The sequence below is a fragment of the Dipodomys ordii genome, unplaced genomic scaffold (assembly GCF_000151885.1).
Source record: "Dipodomys ordii isolate 6190 unplaced genomic scaffold, Dord_2.0 Scaffold90, whole genome shotgun sequence".
NCBI classification, from domain to species: domain Eukaryota; kingdom Metazoa; phylum Chordata; class Mammalia; order Rodentia; family Heteromyidae; genus Dipodomys; species Dipodomys ordii.
The window spans coordinates 5,753,771-5,780,392 of record NW_012267306.1 but is presented as its reverse complement, the minus strand read 5'-3'; the positions used below and the strand labels follow the sequence as shown (position 1 = coordinate 5,780,392).

Sequence of the window (26,622 nt, the reverse complement as noted above, 5' to 3'; positions counted from 1 at the left end):
AAATGTACTCATTATCTTGCCCATGTAATTGTAACCCCTCTGTATGGTATTTTCACAATTTAAAAAAAAACACTCAGCCTAAAAAACATTTTTGGGAGGGAATTGAACTCAGGGGTCATGTTTGTTGGGCAGGTGCTCTTCCACTTAAATTATACACCCACTTCTTTTTTGTCTTATTTATTTATGAGGCAAGGTCTAGCTTTATGCCTGGGCCAGCATAGGCTATTATCCTTCTACCTATGTCTCCTGTGTTGCTAAAGATGACAGGCTTAGCCTCTGTTCCCTGTCAATGTGCTTTTTTTCCATAGCTAAAATCACAGGCACGCACCACCATACCCAGCCGTTGGGTGAGACAGACTCAAAAACGTTTTTGCCCTGGTTGGTCTTGAAAGTGCCATCATCCAATATCTATCTCCCAAGTAGCTATCATTCCAGACTTTAATCATCATACCTGGCTAAAGGTAAACTTTTATTAAAAGCCAAATTTTTTGGATCCACTCATCTATTCCAGGGCTTCTGGGCTTTTTCTGTGTCTTGGCTATTGTGAACAGTACAGCAACAAATATGGATGTGCAGGTGTCTCTATTATATCCTAGGTCATGATGTTCAGGGTAGATGCCCAGGAGTAGTATGGCTGGGTCATAGGGAAGGTCTATATTTAATTTTTTGAGGAACCTCCAGACTTCTATCCACAGTGGTTGTACTAGTTTATATTCCCAACAATGCAGTAAGGTTCCTTTTTCCCCACATGCCTGCCAACATTTCTTTCTTTCTTTTTTTTATTGTGAGAATACCATACAGAGGAGTTACAATTACATGGGCAAGATAACGAGTACATTTCTTATCAAGCATTGTTGCCTCCTTGTTGTTTCCCCTTCCCATCCCTTCCCATACTCCTTCCCTCCCCCCACCCAATACTCCCTCCACCCCCCACCAAAGTTGTTAAGTTCATTTTTCGACATAATGACTTGTACATCTCAATGGGTCCACCTGTATCCCTAGTTAAACAATTTGGTTTTTTCCCTTCCCCTCCACAAATTATACCAACATCAAAAACAGTGAAAGTATGGGTTTTACTGTGGGGGAGGGACATACAAAGCAACATAGAAATCATCTTATAAATATGATAGAAACAACTGCATGAAAGGAAAAAAAAACAAAAAAAACATTTGAATACTTAGCTTGGGGTTCATTCCCCTAACATCAACTTTTCTTGACTCAGACATATATTATTTATTGCAAAAAGGGAAACCATGGGACCTATGTTTCTTTGGGCCTGGCTTACATAATATAATATAATATAATTTTTCCAAGTCTTTCCATTTCCTAACAAATGGGGCAATGTCATTCTTTCTGATGGAGACATAGAATTCCATTGTGTATATATACCACATTTTCTTGATCCATTCATCTACTGGGTTTGTTCCATATCTTAGCTATGGTAAACAATGCTGCAATAAACATAATCGTGCTGGTAGCTTTAGTATGGTCTTGTTTGTGATCATTTGGGTAAATGCCCAAAAGTGGAATTGCTGGGTCATAGAGGAGCTCTATGTGGAGTCTTTTGAGGCATTTCTTATTCAAATTAACAGCATTGGCCAATTTTACTGTGGTGAGATGAAATCTGAGTTATTTTGATTTGCATTTCCTTTATGGCCAGGGATGATGAGTATTTCTTCATTTGTTACTTTTCCATTCTTACCTCTTTTTCTAAGACGTCTCTCCTTAGTTCCCTTGCCCATTTACTGATTAGTTTATTAGGTTGGGGAGGGGTTATTTTCCTGAGGTCCTTGTATATTTTGGCTATTATACCTTTGTCTGGTATGTTGCTGGTAAAGATCTCTTCTCAGTCTGTTGGCTATCTTTCTGTGTCCTTAGCTGTGCAGAAATGTTTTATTTTGATGTAGTCCCACTTGTCAAGTCCCCTATCTGTTGTGCCTCCAGACTGTTTTCAAGAAGTTTCTACCTATATCTGTAAGTTCAATGAGGATCCAAAAAATGTGGTACCTATAAACAATGGAATTTTTCACAGCCTTTAGAAATAATAAATAATGTCTTTTGTAGGGAAATGGAGGGAATTAGAACAAATCATATTAAGTGGGGTAAGCCAAGCTCAGTGAGACAAATGGCACATGTTCTCTCTGATATGCCCAAGTTAGATCTAAAATGCACCAGGATATGACAAATTATACAGGATTCTAGATACTCAAACACAGTGAAAACAAATTAATATACTCTTCTTAGCAGAAAAACACAAAGATGCAATGCTATAATGACAATAAAGTGCATTTATAACAAAAAAGACAAATTTTGCCAAAGTACAATTTGTTTATCTGTTTGTTTAACACCATTTAAGGACTTCTTATACTATTTCAAACTATTTTTTTCTTACTTTAAAAAATCTTAGAATATTTGAAACAGCATTATTTTTATGATTCACTTACTTTACAAAATCTTCTACATGTCTCTGATCAATTATTCTAAATTTATCATTTCCTTATTGATGCACACAATTTTTACATGACTACAACACACTTAATAAAAGGAATAAAATTGACCGCCTCAGCTTTCTCCAGTCCAGTACCCACTGGTGTGTGCCTCAACTCTTGTCATGAAGTCTTCTATTTCTCTCTCTCCTCCAGAACTCCTGTTAGTTGAATTATAAAAAGAAAAAGAATATTCTCTTCCTATTATTCTCTTCCTAAAATGCCTAGCATTTTAGTCAAAGAGAGTTTTCGCAAAGGCATTGTCTTTATGGATATTGAATTTCTATTTCTGCTGTGTCATATCCAAACACTCATTCTTATCCTCTGACTATTCTTCATCTATCTCATAAATGCAGCTTCTCCCTTTTTCTCTCTGGGTAAACCGATATTTTCAATTCTCGCCTTTTCTTCCCAGCTTCATCCCCATTTCTCTATGCTTCTTTCTATTTTTTTTCTTTTTGAGTCTTTCAAGTTAGAAGTTTACTCACATGTCTGATGATGTCTTCCTTCCTAATTGTTACATTTTGAGTAGGTTGTCTTCCTTCCTAATTGTTAAATTTTGAGTAGGTAAATCATCCATATGATTGATCATGCAGAAAGTATAAAAACACAGTAAAACTTTTCCTCTTTTTGCTACCCATCTATTCATTTTTTTAATCATTTGCTCATAAGTATCCACTCTTCTTAAATATCCTCCCAGAGTTCCCTAGTACACAGAAAAGAAATAAAAATAGTTTATTTAGCCAATTCACATGAACTATACCAGATCAAAAACTACACTTTTAACACATATCAATGTGACTTTTAGATATTTTTGGTTTTGTGGGGGGTTTTTGGTTGCTGTTGTTATTGTTTTTGCCAGTCTTAGGGCTTGAACTCTAGTGCTGAGCTTTGTTCCTGAGCTTCTTTTGCTCAAGAGTAGCTCTGTACCACTTGAGCCACAGCACCACTTCTGGCTTTTTCTGAATAGTTTATTGGAGATGAGGCTAATGGACTTTCCTGCCTGGGCTGGCTTCAAACCATGATCCTCTGATCTCAGCCTCCTGAGTGACTAGGATTATAGGCATGAGCCACCGGTGTCCAGCTGACTTGTAGGTTTTTTAACATGCCCATAATACACATAGAAACCTGTCTCATCTCTTTTTATAACTGTGTAACATTTGTTTTGTTTACTATTGATAAAGTCTATTGATGAGTAATAGGGTTTTTTCTTTTTTCATTGTTATTGGTAAACAATAGGCTCTTTTCAATTTTTTTCACTTATAAACAATCTCATAAACATCATTCTAATAACACATCTCACACCTAGGCAAATTGAAATTGCTAAACCAAAAGTTTCATGCATCTTTAATTTTAAAATTTTTTTATCAGATTACTGTGATAGAGGTATGCTAATAGAAACACACTCAACAAAAAGAGAAATCTTACTTCCCTGTAACCACTAATAGAATACGTATTGTCAACAATGCCAATTAATTTTCTTATGAATGTTAGGTTCTTCTTTGTGCTGTAAAAAATTAATACAAATGTGGTTGATGAAAGCAAGTTATATTTATTATCCAGTAATTCAGGAAGTCAGAAGTCCACACTAAACACAAAACACCACACTAAACAAAAAAACAAATGTGCAGGTCTATGAGAACAATACACTGTCTAGCTTGCTGTTATATGGAATATTTAAACTTTTCATGCAGTTAGGACTTAAGTGGTTTCTGTATTTTGTAGCAATTGTAAAAGAGCTTCCTCCACTCCCATGTTAATTTGCCATTTATTTCTGGAATTTTTCTGACTTTGTTTTCTACAGATAAAACACTGATCTTCTCAGAACTTATTTCAGTATGCTATAAGATTTCAGTCTACCTCCATTTTTCCAGTTGCTTGAACAGTTGCCCAAGATCTTCACTTGTTTGTGATGCCAACTTTAGCACATGCAAAATTCTAGCATGTGTGTATTTACACATCACACTGAAAGCAGCAGCACTCTTCTAAGGAAAAAGAGGAAAATTTTCCAATGTGAAACAGCTAAGTACATAAGTAGACCAATGTAGGTGGTCAGAAAATAAGTCACCACATGTTCAGACTTGCCCTAATGTTAAAATGACAATTCAATCTTCACTACATCAAGATGACAACGACATGGTGATAGCCATGAGAGGGCAAAGATCTGCAGCGGGGAGGAGGGCAGGCAAGTAGAAAGTGAATGCACTTAGAAAGCACACCTTCCCTTCTTAGTTGATGGCTACTTTCTGGGGAATTATTACTTGAGTACAGTATTTCTAAGGAACTTCATGAAAACCAAGATTTAAGAGAATTTAAGGAAAATGTAAATAGGTGATCACCATAACCACACACATTGATGAGAGACAAATAAGGAGCCGAATTGGAAGAGAGAAAGCTTAGATGCTCAGATACTTGCTGCTTTTATGGACTTTGAGGGAAAAAAAAGAAAATGGATGGAGGTAGTATTGAAACAAACCAATTTCTGAGAGCTACTGACTCTATACATTAAGGAATAAGCTTAAACAAAAGTTTTGTCTGCATATCGTTGATACCTTTAAGGTATCCACTTTTTATATGATATATGTAGATTTGGGAGCATTGTTTGTGTTTGTGTGTGTGTGTGTGTATGTGTGTGCGTGTGTGTGTGTGTGTGAGTCTGTGGAGTATGCCAAATATACTCCAAAACATTGAAATATTAAGCTTAAAGGCTTATAAGTAGATTTCAGTATGAATCTCAATTATTTTCTTTGTGAGCCACCTGAACTATTTAGAGTGCATCATGAATTTATAATGAGAACTTTTTCTTCAAGCTTAAGGTCAAAAGTTCTTCTTGTTAATTTTATATTTTCATGAAAAAATTTGAGAAAGTAAACATTTTGGTGGCTACACATAAATAAATATGCAGTAAGACATGAGTTTGTGCTAAATTCCTATTGTTAAATCTTTTAAGACAAAACATTTACACACCATACAGAATATGACATGTTTGTCAGAACCCTGCTGTATAATAGCTTCTTTGAAAGAGTCTTGCATCGTACTCATTATTGTCACAGTACTTTGCAGCATTCAGAAGTGTGGTAATGTTTAACAAGTGAACTTATGAATGCCAAAGCATCTCTTAGAGCTTTCAGTGTGTAACTTTCAATGGTGAGTGATAAATTATGTCAGCTTTGTAATTCCTGTATCCTGTTATTTCAGTGGTGCTGTGTGCATGTCATTAGTGGGTCATATACAGAGACACTTAAACAAATTTTCTGTTCTTTTTTCTCTCATTCTACATATCAAAGCTCCATTCAACCCAAACAATGATGCAGATAGCATCGTCAAGTTTGACACTTACGGAGATGGAATGGGACGATACAACGTATTCAATTTCCAGTACCTGGGTGGAAAGTATTCGTACTTGAAAGTTGGTCACTGGGCTGAAACCTTATCTCTAAATGTTGATTCTATACACTGGTCCAGAAACTCAGTTCCCACTTCCCAGTGCAGTGACCCCTGTGCCCCCAATGAAATGAAGAATATGCAACCAGGTGATGTCTGCTGCTGGATCTGTATCCCCTGTGAGTCTTATGAATACTTGGCTGATGAGTTTACCTGTATGGATTGTGGGCCTGGACAATGGCCCACTGCAGATCTATCTGGCTGCTTTGACCTTCCTGAGGACTACATCAAGTGGGAAGATGCCTGGGCCATTGGCCCAGTCACCATTGCCTGCCTGGGTTTTATGTGCACGTGCATAGTTATAACAGTTTTTATCAAGCACAACAATACGCCCTTGGTCAAGGCCTCGGGTCGAGAACTCTGCTACATCCTGTTGTTTGGAGTGGGCCTGTCCTATAGCATGACATTTTTCTTCATTGCCAAGCCCTCTCCTGTCATCTGTGCATTACGTCGGCTTGGGCTGGGGACTTCCTTTGCTATCTGTTATTCAGCCCTACTGACCAAGACAAACTGCATTGCTCGAATCTTTGATGGGGTTAAGAATGGAGCTCAGAGGCCAAAATTTATCAGCCCCAGTTCTCAGGTTTTCATCTGTCTGGGTCTGATACTGGTGCAGATTGTGGTGGTGTCTGTGTGGCTCATCCTGGAAGCTCCAGGCACGAGAAGGTATACCCTTCCAGAGAAGCGAGAAACAGTCATTCTAAAGTGCAATGTCAAGGATTCCAGCATGCTGATCTCTCTCACCTACGACGTGATCCTGGTGATCTTATGCACTGTGTACGCCTTCAAAACAAGGAAGTGCCCGGAAAATTTCAATGAAGCCAAGTTCATAGGTTTTACCATGTATACCACCTGTATTATCTGGCTGGCCTTCCTCCCTATATTTTACGTAACATCAAGTGACTACAGAGTAAGTCTTTTGTTTCTTCTTTTACTTTTCCTCTAATTTCTTCTTTCCCTTGCTCTTATATAAATGTTTTTTTGGTGTGGAATTTAAAATGGACTTTTATTTCAGTTTAGGAATGAATTGAGTAATTATAAATGCCACGATGAACCTTGATATCCTATGTATAAATTAATTCATTATGTTTTGAAAGCATTAAATGAGGGCCCACCTTATTTAGAACATTATGCTAGGTACAGAGGGGGAAAATAAATGTAGATGTCATGGTCATTCAAATAATTTATAATCTAGTGGGAAAGAATGCCATACATGCTCATAAAACACCTTAATTTAATTGAAAAGCAACTGGAAGAGAATAAGACTTCATATCTAAGAATTTATTGAGAATACTTCAAATTAGACATGAGAAGATATGACTACAATAGATCAATCTGTAAATTAAAATAGACTTGCAACATTAAGCCCAGATTAGTTGGTTTATTCATACTTCATTTCTGTCCTAAAACAGATTAAAATACAATGCTGATTTGCTCTATTTCTGAAGTGTTAGTTATATAAACAAATATACTGAGTGGGTATAAAATAGAGGGGGTGGGGGAAGGGAGTCCTTGAACTACCGAAAAGTTTTGTGGCACATGCACAAGTCATTACTCATAGAGCCTTAATAACAAATATTTCAAATACTTAGAGTTCCATATAATTGCTAGCTCATCTGAAAAAAGCATCATAATTCCATCATAATTTTCCAAAATGTCACAACCACTCATTAGGTAATTTTCTATCAATAATTCTGATTTTTTTGTATACAATGACAGGATATAAGAATATGTTCTCTTCAGATGATAGCTCTTTCTCTTAGTTCTGAAGTTCTCATCAATTATCACACTGATGCGCTACCTGCTAGGCTAACGAGACACCTGAAGTTATTGTCAAAGTTTTCCAGAAGCAAAACAATTTCCTTTTTATGCCATTTGATTCACAAAATGAGTGGTAAGAACCCCTGGTTCTCTGTGTGCCAGCAATCCTGACACTGCGAGGTGCTGGAAAACAGCATCCCCAAGACACCAAGTGGATATTAAAGTTCAATTAGATAGGGAAGGAAAAGTTCAAGATGCATGTGCCTTCAGTTAATAGCAATATTTTGTGCACTTGGAAATCATCCAGAAAGATTTCACAGGTTTTTACCACAAGAAAAAAAAGGTAAATATGTGAGGTAATGAAAATACCACAGTATATGCTGACCACAGTATATTTATATTTCAAAACATAACATCTCATATGATGTGTATATATGATTTCTGTAAACCTGTTTTTCTTTGTTTTTCTGGTCCTGGGCCTTGAACTCAGGGTCTGGGTGCTATTCCTGAGCTTTTATGCTCAAGGCTAGTATTCTACCACTTGAACCACAACTCCATTTCCAGCATTTTGGGTGAGTTAATTGGAGATGAAAATCTCACAGACTTTCCTATCAGAGCTGGCTTCAGGGTATAATGATGCTTGACAGGAAATGTACTCATTACCTACTCATGTAACTGTAACCCCTCTGTATTTTTACAATAAAAATATATATTAAAATCCATGATTCTCAGATCTCAGCCTCCTAAATAGCTAGAATTACAGGCATGAAACATGGGCATTATAAACTATTTTTAAGGAAACTAAAGCACAGACTAAAGAATCTGGCAGAAGTTAATGTATCTAGTTTATTCAAGCTATTTACCACCATGTGACTAAAGTCTAGAGGTACAATAAGGGGTGAACAAGAAAATGAATTTATACCTGGGATGATGTTTCTAGAAATAAGAATAAGATTAAAACTTTCCCAGAGAAAAACCAGGTAGTTCAGAAAGAATGAACAGCATTGGTAAGAGACCAGTGGAAACTGGTGACTTGAATAGATTATATCAGCAAAGGAATTTGTTTACCTAATGTTTAAGGGCTTTGAAGTCTTGAGGGTTTTTTTTTTCTTGCTTCCTTTTTGTGGGTTGTTTGCTAAGGCAAAATGTCTCATGGTAAACAGTAAGAGGGGAAGAAAGGAAATATTTCCTGTTCAATTTTTCTGGATGCTATATACACATGAGCTCACATGACCTCAATAACACTTTGGAATACAAATTTTATTCTCCATCAGAGAGACGAACAGACTCAGGAGAACAGTAACTTCTCAGTAGCACAGTTAAGAAACAATAGGACAATGGGATATTTGAAATTTTTCTGTACCACAAACTTAACACAAAATATGGATTTGAAAGAGTATACAGCAAGGAAGAATAATAGAAGCTATTCTAGGTATCTAAGACAGAACAAGCAAGAATGTTGGTAAAAATACAAAAATGTAAAGAATCTTTGAACATTTATGGATTCTTGCTATATCACATCCAAACCTTCTCAGCTAGCTTAAGAATCGAACATCGAGCTGTCAAGAACCCAATACATACTTTAAATAGTATAAATAAAACCTAGGCCACACTTTGGTGGAAAGTCATTCATTCATTCATGAGTTTTTGTCTGTTCATGTCCTCAAAATATTTGAGCACTCACATACCTCAGAGTAGAACTATCAACATAGGAAGTCCCTCTTCTTTCATAACTTACTGTCTAGTAGGAAAAAGAGGAAGAACACAAAAAGCAAACTGATGAAAACAATGGCTAACTCACTAACTCAGTGATGTGTTCTAATGGGATTTTAAACTTTTTTTCTTTGAAAGATGGTCATCCTAACATGTATCAAACACCCAGGGATAGTGTTTAAATAAACATTTTTGACTCAAAAAGAAAGATTAGAGACCCAAAATTCTGAATTTCTGACCAGCACTCAGTGAATGGAGATGCTGATAAGCAAAGGACCATTGTTTGAGAATCAAGATGTTGGATTACAAGAAATAAATCAGTGATCTACAACAATCATGACCTTATTGCTAAGGTCATTTGTAGTTGTTGGTTGTGGTGATGGTGGTGGTGGTTGTGGGGCCTGAACTTTGGGCCTGGGCACTGTCCCCCAGCTCTTCAGCTCAAGGCTAGCACCCTACTACTTGAGCCCCAGTGCTACTTTGGCTTTTTCTGTTTATGTGGTGCTAAGGAACCCAGGACCTCATGCATGCAAGGCAAGCACTCTACCACTGAGCCACCTTCCCAGCCCCCCATTCATTTTTAAGCTCTCAGATTACATAATGCCCTACAACCAGTTTTTTCTATAAATATTTTTATGAAGAACCTATGTATTAAATGTATGTACTTATCAAACATAAAATTTAACATAAAATTTTATTTGCTCCAGAGGTCTACTCGCCCCAGATTAGAACCTGGAATGGCTGGTTTCCCCTTTGCTTATCTCCCCAAGTCCACCAATTGCTGTCTCTCTCCCAACTATGATTAAAGGGTAATAAAGCAGAAGTAGGACAGTTCTTATGTGGCTGGATGGCTTTATGATTTTCAAATCTCCAGGTGCCTAAAGATATATCCTTTATTATTTCCAGAACTACAGGTGTTTAAAGATTCATACTCTGGATGGCTAAAAGATGAGTAAAAGATTTTTGCATGGGGTCTTTCCTTGTTCTCCTGTGTTTTTTTTTCTCCTTCAAGTCCCTGGGTGAGTTGGCTGGTAATTCTTTAGTCTGAGTTTCTCAGTGCCAAAGCCCCTGGCTGTATCCTTCTAGACTCTTTCCATAACAGACTTCAGGCTGTTCCATATTGGCCAAGGGCTATCCATGATGGCTCTTGTTCAGGTCATGTTATCAATGCTCCCAACAAATATCCTTTGCTTTACTAAAATCTTAGAGAACAGAAACACTGTCTCAAAATAGTAGTGAGTCTTTGTGTGATGCTATTGAAGGAATTAGAATTTTTTCACCTTCTCAGGAAACAAGCCCCAAGCCACAACACCTGAATCCTGTGGAGATACAAATATTTTGGGGAACAGCCACAGTAAAGCACTCTTCACTAGGCTTTAAACGAAGGGACAGTACAGCACAGGACAGTTTATTTTCCAGGATACCCTACAAAAAGCTTCCCTCTCCTCTTTTTCTTTGGAATGTCTAAAAGTATGTGATGAGCTTGAAGAAGTACAGAAAAGTTTTCCTTGAAATTTTGCACATTTAAAGTTGCCTCACCCTGACTCTGATACTATGATATATGATGTTTTTCATTTTGACTTCATAGTCAAAATTGAGGGAGAAAAAAATGCACAAATATGTGTACTTAACAAATTATGCCAGATTTATCATAGCTTTTACATTATAGAATAGTTTCTTTTTTGATAAGTTGGCAATGGTTAATTATAGTTGGGGGTCCAAATGTGAAAGGCATTGGAATTGTTAAAGAAGAAAAGAACTTTAGGCTGGAAATGAGACATAGTGGTAGAGTGCTTTCCTACCATGCATGAAGCCCTGAGGTTTATTCCTCAAGATCACATAAACAGAAAAGGCCAGAAGTGATGCTGTGGCTCAAGTGGTAGAGTGCTAGCCTTAGACAAAAGAAGCTTACGGACTGTGCCTAGACCCTGATTTTAAGCCCCAGGACTGACCAAAAAAAGACAAGAATCTTAAATAACAAAGATAGATATACCTTTCACAGATAAAGTATAATTACTACGGCTAGAATTACGTTACAAGCATAGCCTAAAAATTTACATCAGAAACAAAATTAACAGACATGAATGATAGTGTATATCTGCAACCCCAGCATTTGAGAGGTAGTGACAGAAGGATCATGAAGTCAAGGCCAGCCCTGGCTATATAGAGACCTTGTCTCAAAAAATAATAAATAAATGAAACTGAAACATTCAAAAGTTTTGTAGTCATGTGACTTCTCCAATTACTTGGTCCTAAGTTTTCCTTGATTATAAAAGAAGGTCAAAAATTTTAGGGCGGGTTGGGAAGGTGGCTCAGTGGTAGAGCGCTTGCCTTGCATGCATGAGGCCCTGGGTTTGATTCCTCAGTACCACATAAACAAAAAAAGAAAAAAGCTAGAAGTGGCGCTGTGGCTCAAGTGGTAGAGTGCTCCCCTTGATCTGAAGAGCTGAGGGACAGCGCCCAGGCCCAGAGTTCAGGCCCCATGACCGGACCCCCCCCAAAAAAAATTTAGGGCACTAAAAGTTATATTATTTGGTAATAGAATTTGCCTGGAGAGTTTGAGGAGAGGAAAGAAACCTAAAGTAGTCTAGAATATCAAGGAATCTTTGAAGATCTATAGCAAATGATTACAAATCTGGTACAAGAAATACTTCCTATTTTCTTGTATTGAAAGTAATAAATATAGAGAGTCTAGTGTGAAATTTTCCAGCAAATATATAGGCCCTGAAGCCAGGATAAGTAATAAAATAAGGGATTATGGACAGTAAGGGCCAAAGAACGAGAAAGGAAAATAAACCCTACTTCTAAAGTATACTAACAAAGGAGATACAGAGAGAACGAAAATTCTGTGAAGGTTGAATTGTGCAAACCAAGAAAACACCAAGATTCAAGGCATATAAATGATTATCAAATTCCAAAGAGATGTCAACAAAAGAAATAAAAGAAATAATAAAACAAAAATTTATGTAATGTTCCTCCAAATACTTGAGTAGAGCAAAACCTCCAGCAGGAAAAGAAAATAGAAAAATGTTAAAAGCCAAATTTGTTCTTAAGAAACAAACCAAGTTCATTCATTGAAAACATCAGCATTCTGACCATTTCATCACTGAATATTTGTTTCCCTACTTAAAATTCTGATTTCAGAGTTCTGTATAAATATCTTCATACAAACATAAAGAAAATAAACAAAACAAGAAAATGCATGAGAAGCCTTGGAAAGCATTCAGGAGCAACCCACACAAGAGATGCTTACTTAGAAATCCTCCAGTTTCCACAAATATCCCCAACACAGAAGAACCAATTTAATTACTGTATTGATTTAGCCATAATAAGAACACAATTACAACTGATTATAGGATTCTGCTGAGTCGCACTTCAGTGCTCTCGTTAGGTAACTACCTTGTTGAATCTACAGCTGGACACTTAACTAGCCAATCTTTTCTTACAGGTGCAGACAACAACCATGTGTATCTCCGTTAGCCTGAGTGGCTTCGTGGTCTTGGGCTGTTTGTTTGCACCCAAAGTTCACATTGTCCTGTTCCAACCCCAGAAGAATGTGGTAACACACAGACTGCACCTCAACAGGTTCAGTGTCAGCGGAACAGGAACCACATATTCTCAGTGTAAGTATGCAGCTTGGCACTGACCCTTTCACCTATGGCACCAGAGTGAAAATCAGGCTGGCAGAAACAGACAGCACAAGTCTGTCTCCATAAACAATCTCATAATTTCAATAAGTACTAATTCACAAAGCTCTTGACAGTTACTGACTAGGAGCTGAGGATACAGTGTAAAGCAGACAAGTCAAAGTCTATGTAAAATCTGGCAGGAAAGAAAATCATTCAATTCATAATTAGTGTTTTGACTCTAGATCACCTGATCCCTAATCTTGTTCTACAATCACTTTCATGGGTCACCTTGTGCAAGGTCATACTAGCACTGTATTACTGGCCTCTTTACTCCTGTGACTAGGGGATTTGATGATACTGGTGTTTAGTAAGGTGTATTCTAGATGACCCAGAGACTGAGCGAAGTCCATGGAAAAAATTAAAGGGAAGCCTGATCGAATTAGATGGAGAGGACTCCCTCCTACACACCTCCTTGAAGCCTAAAGGACTTCCTTTAACGTATTAGAACCTTTACAGGAAGAAAATCTGCTTATTTTTTCAGACTTTCTTAAAAGTATTTGGCCAAAATTGTCTTGTAAAACACACCCCAGAAAATGCTGCAATACATCATCTGTTCTAATGGCAAGGTGTTTTTTTTCAGCTGAGAACCAGCTAAGAAGTCAGAATGAACTGAAGGATGCTAAGCTACCGCTCCAGCCCAAAGATCTTTCTCCTAGAGGCTTGCAAATGTCTGAAACACTCTTTTAAAAGAATCTGTGATTTAATTCTTTCAAGTTTTTTTGTAAAGCACAAATATACCTGAAGGGCAGAGTCTTTTAAAGCTATCTTCAGTGAATTTGTGGTGTGCATTAGGAAGGATTCACTGGCAGAAGGGTGAAAGGACAGTAGGGGAGTAGAGCCACAGAAGTGAGGGAGGCTGCAAGTGACAGAGACAAATGACTGCTTCACAATTTTGCCTTAAAGGATATTTCAAAATAGCTCAGCATCACAGGGTGAGCAATCACATTAGTGCCCCAATTTCTCCAACTAAGTATAGATTTTAACAGGGCTACTCTTTCCCCCACCAGAAAACAGAAGCAAGACTGACAGCCTGGGAGCATGTGCTCAGGGAGGCCCTGTAGATACCATAGCTCCTCAGCTGTAAGTAGCTGTGGAGTAAGGACTTACTGTCTTTCCAGCTAAATTCCCAGATTTCACAATGGCTGGATCCCAGGATATGGTAAGACCTGTCAAAACATGAGAAACATGCTTATTTCTTAAGTAAAGAGATCTCTTTATCAGCATCCCAATTATAACAGCTAGCTAGTCAGAACAAGAAAGAACTGTCAATAAATAATGAAAAGCAACAATAGCTAATAGGAACAACAGAGTTTACTATGTACTAGGAATTGTGCTAAGCATATGTGTGTGTGTGTGTGTGCGCGCACACACGCACAAGCTAGTATTCTATGTTTTCCTTATGTTCACATCCTTTGAGTTAAAGAAACCCAATTAGAGTCCCACATTTTTATAGTGGCTGAATCCAATTTTGGGGTCAACACATGTGATTTCAAAGCCAGTGTACCTAACCACTGCATCATATCATGCTGCTTCCAAAATGCAAGCTCTGGGCACTCCCATGATGTGTGGTTGTTTTTTGTAGGCTCACAGGGCAAACAAAGGGAAGATGACCCTAATCTGGTCAGGACATTTTAACCTCTGGGCTCTGTTAATAGCTCAAAGCCTTTTGTGGTTATTGGAATAATTTAGCAGTCTTTAAGTCTTCACAAATCTTGTTCAAACCAGACCTTTGAGCTCAGAAATGGTAGCATTTTCTAATACATGTATCTAGTCTCGATGATTCTGGAAGGAATAACAAGAGCACTTAGTTCTCTTCAAACATTCAAATACCACTTACACAAAATCAGTGTGCTGTGGGCACAACAGACCTATTTAAACTGTCACTGAGCTATTCCAGTAAGTGAAATTCTCTTTCTTTAAGAAACACTAAATTCATTCCTCATTGTTTCATCAGTATTAATCTAATTAATTCAAGTCAATGGAACACTATTCTATAACAGAATGAAGTTTATATGATGTCTGTGTATTTCAACATCTGTAAGTAACAAATATACTCATCTGGTATTTATAATCCTATTTTATTTATTCAGAGAAGGTTTATGTTTGTGGATTCATTTTATACTTATAAGTACCACATATCACAAGTTCTATTTTGTAGGTTAGAAAATTGAGAATCAAAGTTACTTCTCAAAGATACATAATGATTTAAGAGTCAAGAGTTGACCTTGTATTTCCTGATTTGCGGCTAAAATTTTCCCCATTTCAATCAAAGCACTGTGTATAGTCTAATGACTAAGACAGTGTCCCTAGACCATGTGTCTAGGGCATTGTTTTGCATCTTGTAGAGAAAAACACATTAATGTGTCATTAAATTTATTTACTGTGTTCTGCAAGCATTTTTTTTCAAAAAAGAAAACAGAATTCTCAAAAGCCTTAGGGCACATTTATATGTAATAAAGATAAGTCATACCGGGTGAATTATGAAGGTAGATAGACAGATAGATAGATAGATAGACAGACAGATAGAGAGAGAGAGAGGGAGAGAGAGAGATAGGCTAGTTTTAGATAAATTATATTTGCTGAAAAAATGTTTATTGATTGTGAATCACAAAGAAATCTGAAAGTCTCAGGTCTGTAAAATCCATTTCTATGTGTGAACATGCTACTAACATACTGAATTTAATTCATTCACTTAATATCATAATATCCACTTCCTCCAATACATGTTCAGCTCAGTTTCTATCCATTTCCCTCCAAATATTAGAAAGTATGTTGTTTCATAAATCAAGAAAAACTTGATGAGTGTGTAGATTATATACACTTGTATAATGGGCTTGATGAGATTTGAGTATCTGTGAGTACAAAGTGAGAGTAGACATCCTCTATAGATACCAAAATCTGACAAATGTCACTTAGATCCTTCTAGTAAGTATCATTCAGGCAATGAATTCTTTTTGGCAGTTATTACTGATTTTGCTGTTGACATTGGACTTACTCTGTCCAGATGTAAAAAAAAATGTGATATACAGACAAGGGTAAGCTAAGATAGTACACACATTTATTCCTGCATAACAAATTTCCCCATAATCTAAGTAGCTATTTCATGGTTTTGTCCATCAGGAATTAAAGTGGCTGGGCTAGGCTGGGCTGTTTATCTGCTTCACATGGCATCTGTTTATAGTTTTCTGCCGAGACTGAGCTGATTTTGAGGATTTATTACAATTTTACTCTTGTCCTTGGCCCCTTAGTAACAGGCCTATGGGCTCTATGCGAATGGAAATGAATATTGACCTGGCCAAGAAATTCATACCAAAAAACTGGTACTATATTTACTTACACATTCTGTGATTCAGCCTGCCCAGATTCAAGGGGAAAGAGACTATCTCTCAAAGGCTTTGTGGATATTTTTATTATGCTATATGCTCCAAATCCTAAATTAGTCTAGTACTTTACTTTTTCATGGATTAAGAGGCTTAGAATTTTCACATAAATTTTCAGTTCATTCTCTGGCAGATATATCACTTTGACAGCAACTGAGGTGGTTAACAACAACAACAACAAAGTATTAGTATGGGTCCTTAAAGCTAAAAAGTTTCTCCCAAAAGATGGATAAGCATAACCAAGCTCAGAAGCAGGCATAGAACAAGGAACATGGCTAAGGAAATCTTGGAAACCTCATCATTGGAAAAATGTTTTACGTTACTATGTGCAAAAGAGAAATGCAAGCTATGCCTGATTCATTATATACAATGGAAGTCAGAATAAAAATGAATGAAACCTTTACCTCTTTTCCAGCAACTATACCCACATGTCAACAGTTTCCAAATGTTTCTATTAAAAATCATTTTGAAATGGAGATTTCTTAATCTCACTCAAGGATATTCTTTTCCTGCGATCTGGGGCAAAGGCTGGAAATCTGGTTTATAATAGATAATCCAGCTGGCTCAATAGAAGCTGTCCAGTAAAAAAACATTTAAGAGCCCCATCACATAATACCCTTGTGTGCTTCAACCACTAATAACACAGGACAGAGAGGTTCTTTTACATGACCTTCAGAGGGGAAACAGGCATTGGATTCAGAGAGAGTGGTAGTCTCTCATTCTTTTCCTCATGATGACATCAGCTAGCTACATTCTCATTCTAGATCCTTCACTCCAAGGAAGGCATTTACAGAACAAAAATACCTGGCCACCTGAAAATAAGGACAATGTAACTGAGACCACAGTATCCTAACTATTCCTTGCAATGCTGTTCCCACACCCACATACTTAAACAAAAATCCTTCGTAGTCAGATGTAAAAGGGGCCATTATTTTGTTCTGCTTATAAGTAAAGAAAATCCTCAGAGCTGGTTTCCAAAGACAGGCAATCAAAAAAACATGTTGGGAATGAAAGAGTCACTGCATAACATTGATGTATGTACACATGAGGTTATGCTGCATAAAACTCTATAGGACCCCTTGAGGTTGGGATTAGTATAGTTTAGGGAGATGAGTGAACAATAAAGTGTCCTCAGAATTATTATGTACCCAGATTGGGTCCTATGGGAATTGTGTTTCTCTTGCTCATGGCTATCATTCAAATGTATATTTCATTATCATTATGATCAGCCAAGAAGCTTCTGCTAACTAATGATACACAGATCTGGGTCCCTGAGGAGATATAGACAGATGGAGATTGATGTTGCCTTACTCAGAAAGTCACCTGTTTGGGGTGAGTGATGTATGGACTGCTCAATATCAAAAAATAAAACTTTTTTATTACAAAGAATTGTCACATTATGAAGTGAAAGTGTTTATATAAAAATATTAAATGAAGTCTTCCAAAGTTATGATATAATTGATTTCTGGAGCTACAGCAACAGAAAGCAGATATGTATGCATCAGACTATGTTCTTAGACCAAGTCTTTGAAGACATCCTAGTGAGCAGAGATCAAGCTATTGCCAAAGGCTGAATCTGACTTTATAAAAGAAAAAATAATACCCATTTCTTCTCTGCATTGCAAGTCTAGGAAAACAGCATAATTTGCTTACACTATGAGTTCAGGGAGTTTCATAATGATACTATGTACTAGCCTGGCCAAGAAAATTAACAAGTTATTTGGTAACCCACACTGAAATGACAGTCTTTCTCACCACAGGCAAGAGTATATTACAAACATAAATCTTCAGTGGACAATAGAGGAAGACCAAGAGCATTCAGAGTTAAGCCCAGGCAGGACACATCAGATCGATCCAACTCAAATAAATGTCAATTCATTTTCCCCTTTAAAAAGCCCACAACATTCCCAAGATCCTCCTTCCATTTTTTTTCTCCCTCATTGGTAATAGAAGAATAGTCCCCAGGCATAACAGGCAACCTTACATGTATCAGAAGGTTTCCTTTCCTTTTTTAGCATTACTATTCGATGCGTCTCACAAATATTTTCCAACCTTTAAATTATTTTCTCTTTACATCTCATAATTTGCTAGGTTTTCCCCAAGCAAATAGAGTCCATTTTCAATAATAGCAGAGACCACAAAAACTGGAGGTAGAAAGGGTGGCTAAGGATCATTTATTCTGATAAGTACATTTCCAGATGAGGAAAAACAGGGCCCTAGCTATTAGATACTTAAGGAATTTGGCAACTGAAGTCATAAATAATGTTCTCAAAAGTGGCTTGATGATTCCTCTGGCTTCTCTGAAATTTTCTACAGCCCAGTTACAAAATTCAGTTCAGTGACTATTCTCACCATGAGAATCTTAACATCTATAAAAAAAAAAAAAAAAAAAACAATGATTTTCTTAAGTTAACAAGGTTTTGGTAGTTCCACACCAGAGTGCATCTTGTTCTATCAACATGGGTTTCCACTTGAATCTCCTCCATTTATACTATGTTCAGTGTTAAAATCCTTGTCCATCATAGACTATTACACAGAGCTATCTACAATACTTTTCAACAATGTAATTTTATAAAGACAAATATTAAAATATTGCTAGTAATGCCTAGCTACGTATTTCCAGTAAAGGCATACTTTCACACCTTAAATGAGCCTTTAAAAGCAAGTACTACTTGAGTTAAATAAAAGTGCATATTCCACCCTCTGTACTACATATTTGAAAAAGGATGCAACACAGTTCCTAGACTAAAATATTAAATGAGAAAGAGCTATTATTAAAAAATTTTCATCTGACACTAAATTTGTTAGATGTCCTTTGGGACATGGAGCTATGCTCAGAATTATGTAGCTATGCTAACTTCAAAAAAGAAAAAAATGCATTTATACTCTATTGTCCATCGTTTAGTTTTACATCTTCAGTACCAAAAAGCCTAACATCAATTTATTGTATTCAATTCTCTTTCCCACTTCTTTTAATTTCGTAAGTGGGGAAATTTCTATGTCTACAGAACATGAAAAACTCCTTGCAAATGTGATCATGACTAGAAAATTTGTACTCCTGGTGCTTGGCATTTCTAACAAGCCAGGGAGGAGTACGGACCACCAAATTAATATGTAATGTATCAAGTGTGTGGAGAATCAAATGTATCAAAGTGATGTGGAGAAAGTCATTTAGGGAATGGACAAATCAGACATAATGAGGATAGCCAGAATTAGCATATTTTTTATAGATTGGCTTGCTTTCCTACTAACTCATGTAAGCAAGATAAGAAGGAAACAGAGGAAGTGAGTCATGCTAATATCTGAAGGAAAGATATTCTAAGCAGAGGAAAGAACAAATGCAAAGGCCACAAAAGAGGACACAAAAGAGGCCAGTGTGGCTAGAAGAAAATGAATATGGCAAAAGTGAGAGCAGACAGAGCAAATCATGTGTAACTTTGAAGGTCATAGTAAAGACACTTGCTTTTCTATTGAAAGAAGTGGGAAAGCACTAGAGGGGTTTCCATCAGAAACCAGGCCTGATCTGGCCTTCAAAGAATCACTATGCCTTTGCAGAAAGACTCTAACACAGGTAGAATGCAAAGGGATTACTTAGGAGACTACTGTATGGCCTAGCTCATAATGTGCTTAGAGTTGCGTATAATTTGAAGGTGGAGCTAATGGGATTAATTCCATTAGAAAGGAGGACGGATGCTTGACATAATTTTATTATGGTTTAACAATTTCAGCTTCAGGCTTTGATACCTAGGCATATAGCTCACATTATTCAGAGCCTTGGGATAAGGAGTTTCTCCTCCTTGAATGACTTTCTCTGCATATTTGGTTAGAAAAGAAGATGGCTGGCTAACGGGGTGAAAGAATGAAAAACCAGCAAAAAAATTCTATTGAATCCTTTCATTTACCAATTATTCACTGGATGTCAAATTTGTCCTGGAAGAGGTAAGGAAAGAGTAAAATGGCATGCTTGAAAAAGCATCCTGTAGTGACAGTGGAATGAAAGAGTTGAAGACTAAATGGCACTTCTACTGACTTTGTAATTAACTTATGCTGTAGGTCACAAGAAGAAATCTTGGTTTTCGTAAAGTTCTAACTACATGAAAATATTCTCACACTCAATGTTGGATCTGTCCATTTTTAACTCATAGGATAACAAATACAATTTTATTTTGATCTACTGTTAATAGTTAAAGACCATTGCTTGGGTCATAAAGAGGAAGCAGCTTCTAAAAATTCAGTTTATACGTCGTGTTTGTTTCTGTCTTTTGAGGCAGTCTATGTAGCTCTGGCTAGACTTACCATCCTTACTTTAGCCTCTTGAGCTCTGGGAGTAGAGGCATTCATCACTATTCTCAGCAAATCGATCTTAATCATGAATTCTCTGTCTTTTGTTGTGAAATCTCTGATTTAGCAAGACTACTAAGCAGGGCCCACTAATGTCATTGTCTTCTTAGATAACATTTACTAATCACCACATGTAATTCCTCTGGAATGGGACAAGTAAAATTAAGATGATGAATAAGAAAACAAACTTCATGACAAAATAGGAGGACTGAGCAACACACAACTAATATTGCATTCATTCCTCTGTCCATAACATTAATATATCTAAACAAGCAAATATCCTGGGAAAAATTATTTGGGGCCAGTTGGAGTAAGGAAATGGAGTAGATGGAGAAAATCTGTTCTTTTTTAATGACTTAATTTTTTGAGTGTGATGTATTACAGTTACAATAGAACACTGATTCTGAGGCACAAGTCTCAGTCACTAAATTGACTATGAAAATAGTATTAGCATTGATAACCCAGTTACCTGAGAAAAAGCATTCATTTTCTCCAAACCCTGGCCAATCTGAGCATTACTACTGAAAGTGAAGTGGATTTCACAGAGCCAGACAAAGCTGCCACTTGAGTGCATTGATCTCCAATGCTTCACCAAGTCTGCGAAGTAAACTCTGCCTTTTGATGTGTGAATTGCTCTTTTGTGATCAATAGTGGAAGTTAGAGGATCTATTTCAACTATCTTTAGTTTTCACTTTGAATGACAAAAAACACCTTAACCTAGAGTAACTAACAGTTACTGCTCCCTCCAGCCCTAGTAAAGCCAAAAATAAGTCTGTGCACATCTTATTTCTGACAGAAAGGATGATTATAGAAATCTGCTTAACTGCACTTAAGAAAATGGGCCAAACTTACACCATTAAAAATATCTCATGAGGGGCTGGGAAGGTGGCTCAGTGGTAGAGCGCTTGCCTTGCATGCTCAAGACCCTGGGTTCGATTCCTCAGCACCACATAAGCAAACAGAAAAAAGCCGGAAGTGGCGCTGTGGCTCAAGTGGTAGAGTGCTACCTTGAGCTGAAGAGCTGAGGGACAGCGCCCAGGCCCAGAGTTCAGGCCCCACGACCGGACCCAAAAAAAAAAAAAAATATCTCATGAGAATTTCATCAGAATAAGAGCAAAAGCTCATCACACATATGCACACGCATGCGTGTGTGCATGCGCATGCGCGCGCATACACACACACACACACACACACATGCACAAGTACTTTGCTCTTTCACATATTTTACTACCTTGGGGGATAACAGATGGTCTAGTATGCAAGGCACATGTGAAATATTTATGAAAAGCAAAGTAATTGAGATAGAAAACTCATAAAACAATAATTTCCTCTACTATGCTCAGCAGCATGTGCAAAAATGAGAATATTTTTACATAATAGAATGCACTGATAAGAGCTACAGATAAACAAGAAAAGAAAGACAGGAAACACAAGTTAGAGTTCCTTTCAATGAACTAAAAAGGGTTTATGGGGGAAAGTACCTGTAGAGAGATTTGTCGGTGTTTTTGCTGCAGTTATGTCTTGAGAGACCTTAAATTTGTATTATCTCTCACACAAGGCATTTAGACATTCTGACATAAAACATTCCTTTTTACATCCTTATGGAGCAGGTAGAGGATGCAAAGTTCTATAAACTTACACAGTGATCTCCATAGGGTGTATGTAGATCAGTTTTAAGTCATGCAGCTACTTTTGAAGCCCCTGCAGTTCCTGCCTAGTCAAAATTTTTTAAAAATCTCAATGCAGCAGGCAAATCAGCTCTAAAAGTTCACATCAGAGAATACAGTTATATTAAGTTCCACAACATGATGGGGACTATCAGAGTAGGTTTCTGATTCAATGTCAAGAAATGGAGGTAGAGAAGGTATTAGACTGGCTCACACATGTACACACCAGTCCTTTGTTCTTCCTGACTTATCCCCATGACACATCACTCCTCTTCAATCTGCTAAAATGAAAAACCTGCCCAGAAATAATAAAACTTGATCCTGGAAAAGATAAAGGGATTAGTCAAAATGTCAGAGGCAGCATGCCTGCCATGGGGAGCTCTCGGTCTGCTCCAGTTCTCTCTGCAAGGGTAGTTGATACTCATTGCCTCAATGTGACTTGAAAAACTGAAAAACCTACTTGGTCCCTATACAAAGCTTTCTCCCCAAAACAGACTACTTCCTTCTTTTCCTAAAACATCCACTGGCTTCCTTGTTCTTTGAAAAGCATATACTTAAATGATGATTCAGGAAATGTTTAGAGATCTATTCATGGCCAGCCCCAGAGATTAATAATGCAACACACACACTCAATGCCACTGTATATTTCTGATCAGTAGTGTAGCTTGAGAAAAATAATAAGCAAGAAAAAGTCAGGCAGCAAACAGGCTAGAATGAGTTTTTTAAATGGATGATGTGACAGCAAGAAGCTAGTTTAGATTAGGTGGGCTGATGACAGACTTTCTGAGGAGGTGATATTTCAGACGTGGATGACAAGAAGGAGCCAGATGTGTGATGAGCAGAGAGAAGAACATTCCTGGCAGAGCCAGAGACTACTGTAAAGGAACCAAGTTGAGAAACAAACTTGTTGTTAGAGAACAAAGCCAAAGGGGAGAGAACAGGTGTAGGATGCGGTAAACACACAAAGAGAAGCATAAACCAAATCCTACTGGCTTCTAAGGCTAAAGGAGAGAATTTAAACACAAACAGAAGCTACTGGAGGCTTGTTGGTAGATGATTTATATCTGAAAATATAGCCACCCTTTGGTATACAAAGGGGGATGGCTAGAGGACCACCATCGCCATTTCCTGTGGCTTTCCAAATCCATGGATGTTCATGTCTCTTATACAAAATGACATAATGCTTGTATATGCACCAATATACTTTGTATCATGTCTAAATGTACATGCTATGTGAATAATTGCTACACTATGCTGTTAAGGGAATAACGCAAGGAAAGTCTGCAGATATCCAGTACACATTCTTTTCTATTTTTAATCCATGGTTGGTTGAATCTGTGATTCAGAAGGCTAACTGTGGTCTCTCTGGAAGGCCCGAGTGTAAGTGAGTGTGATACAGGTTGCTTCAATACTCAGGATAAAGGCAATGTTGCAGTGTGGTGGATATAGTAATGAAGTAGGTGGAGGTATAAATAAAATTAGTTGAGTTTGATGATAGTTTTATTTGACATGGGGGAAACAAAAAATAGGGCACAGATTTTAGACTTCTGATGTGAGAAACTTACTGAGGAAAGGAAAGCTAAGTGGGGCAGGTGAAAATGTTGAGAGTTCTGCCTTGGACAGTTCTGCTTCCACAGGAAGACGTCAAATATGCAGCTGGATGCGAGGCTGCAGAAAATGCATATACTGGATGCCATACAGTGCTCCCCACATTTCCAGGGATCTGTGTTTTAAACTTTCTTTTCCTTTATTTTTTCTTTATCCAGCTTTGATGATTCCGGGTTGATATGAAAATAATTTGAAAGAATAAAATAAAGCTCTTAACATTTGAAGTTATTTGTGAAGCATTTTCTGTCAAGTTTTGCCTGGCCCACCCTCTGTTAAAATATTCTTAATTGTGAACATTTCGGAAAAGCTAATGTATGCCATAGAGTTGTATTTGAAAGAAAATTGAACATGGTCTTAACAATGCTGAGTATGTCACATGACTACAGGCACTTTAGGCAGCTATCAGTATTGGATTTCAGAGGTCTTCCTCACACAGCTATGCAAATTACAAATGTGAAAGAGGTCTGGTTTTTATAGTACTGGATCACCCAAAAATTTCAGTACCCAGTATATAGTGAAAATTTTCCCACTGGATGACACATAATCTCAAACCTCACAATTAGTCACTTCTTTGTATAAGCTAACAGAGAAATTCATGTGGAAAATGCAATTTTGTGGAGTTAGAATATATCCTCTATCAGACACTTTACCATGAATTTAGCATGAATTAGTCCTTAAAGAACTGGACATATATGACTGGGAAGTTTGATCTGGGCTGTGGTCAGGCAGATCAGCTTCTACAAGTCAAACTCTTTCTCCAGAGATAGGGTTAGGGATGCAAAGAGACCTTAGAGATAAAATAAGGCCACCACATCAACTTATTCTCTTGGTGACATGGCTTCATCCCGGGGAGAATTTAACTCCTTGCTTTTGTCCTTATACAGTAAAAGAAATATAACTAATCCAGAGCTAGATTTCACATAAAAGCAAAGCTTTACCAACATATTTATAGTTTAAAATGCCATCTGATAAGACTAACATAAAAATAACGAATATACATATGCATAGTATACACACACAGTGACACTGTTATCACTACTGACATTAACAAAGGCATCATCCTTTTGGAATGCCTTTTGAGAATTATTATGAAATTGAAACTTTCCACACTCCAACCCTCACTAGTGTTTTCACTAAGATTATGCAACCTAAACAATGAAGATCCACCAAATCATTTTCTAAAGCAGTAGCGTTCACAGATGACTCAGGGGACCATGTAAGAGTTATCTCTGTCCAGAGAGAATTAATTAAAGGCATTGAAAACAGGAAATCATTTAACAAGTTATAAGAAAATTGCAGTAACCTTTCAGTGTTGCACATTGTATTTTAACCAGTTTTAGATTACCAACCCTCTTTTTTCAATTCCAAAGAGACTGCTTTCAGCAATGATTATGCTTATAAGTCTCTAAGAGTTGACATGAGTGGAAGTACATTCCAGGACACATACTAATCCTAGGCAGAAAATATTTAGAAAGTTGACTTAGTACAGCATTAAGCCATGTAGTTCATGTAGTTTATTATTATATATTATTATATACTTTATATGTCATATATATTATTAATATTCCAAGATCAAGTTGAAATGAGTTTTTAGCTTAATTGTAACCAGTGTCTGGGATCCTCTAGGCCATTATCTATATGGCTGATTTAACTGAGTTTTCTGTCTGATTTTGTTTTGCAGCCTCTGCAAGCACCTATGTTCCGACGGTGTGCAATGGGCGGGAAGTCCTCGACTCCACCACCTCATCTCTGTGATTGTGATTTTGCAGTTCAGTTCTTGTGTTTTTAGACTGTTAGACAAAGTGCGCGTGTGCAGCTCCATAATATGGAAACAGAACAAAAGAACAAACCTAGTACCTTTTTTTAGAAACAGTACGATAAATTATTTTTGAGGACTGTACAGTATATAGTGATGTGATAGAACTTTCTAGGCTAATTTTAGTGCCCGTATTATTAATAATTCCCCCAGAATATGGAAATAACCATTGTTTACAGAGCTGAGCATTGGTGACAGGGTCTGACAGGGTCAGTCTACTAAAAATAAATAAGTAAATAAATATGGTGGCAATATTAGGTAACTTTTTTCCTATGAAGTTTTTGTAGGTTCTTGTTGTAACTAATTTAGAATGAGTTTCTATGTTGTATATTAAAGTTACATTATGTGTAACAGATTGTTTTTCTTGGTATAAAAATAAGAAGCATCTGTATTAACGTAAAGATATTGGGAATAAAACCTTCAAGGTTTTTGAGCATGGTGGATAATGGTTTGTCCTTTTTGGATCACTAAAAGGTAACATGAATGTGTGGACTTTGGAAGGAATTGCCTCTCTCTTCTCTTTACACCCATACACACTCTGAACTCAAGTTGTGACCTTGCCAGGGAGTGGTGGGCAGATAAACATCTTTTGCAATGACCGAAAGAAATGACTGGAAGTGACACCATGCTTATCATAATTATGTGTAAAAACGAATACACATATGGGTGTTTAGATGCCACAGCTCCATGGACAACAGCTCAGAATTCCCAACTGAG

The 26,622-nt window shown here is 37.1% G+C and overlaps 1 protein-coding gene across 1 annotated transcript in view; it reads left to right on the top strand.

The window, feature by feature from the left end:
• The window catches only part of Grm3 (glutamate receptor, metabotropic 3), a 210,290-nt gene extending 184,153 nt beyond the window's left edge, over nucleotides 1-26,137 (top strand). The window contains exons 4-6 of the mRNA XM_013026027.1: nucleotides 5,774-6,840; nucleotides 12,853-13,027; nucleotides 25,771-26,137. Coding sequence (XP_012881481.1) covers nucleotides 5,774-6,840; nucleotides 12,853-13,027; nucleotides 25,771-25,844 — 1,316 coding nt within the window. The 3' untranslated portion in view covers nucleotides 25,845-26,137. The remainder of the gene's footprint in view (nucleotides 1-5,773; nucleotides 6,841-12,852; nucleotides 13,028-25,770) is intronic.
• The last annotated feature ends 485 nt before the right edge of the window (nucleotides 26,138-26,622 follow it).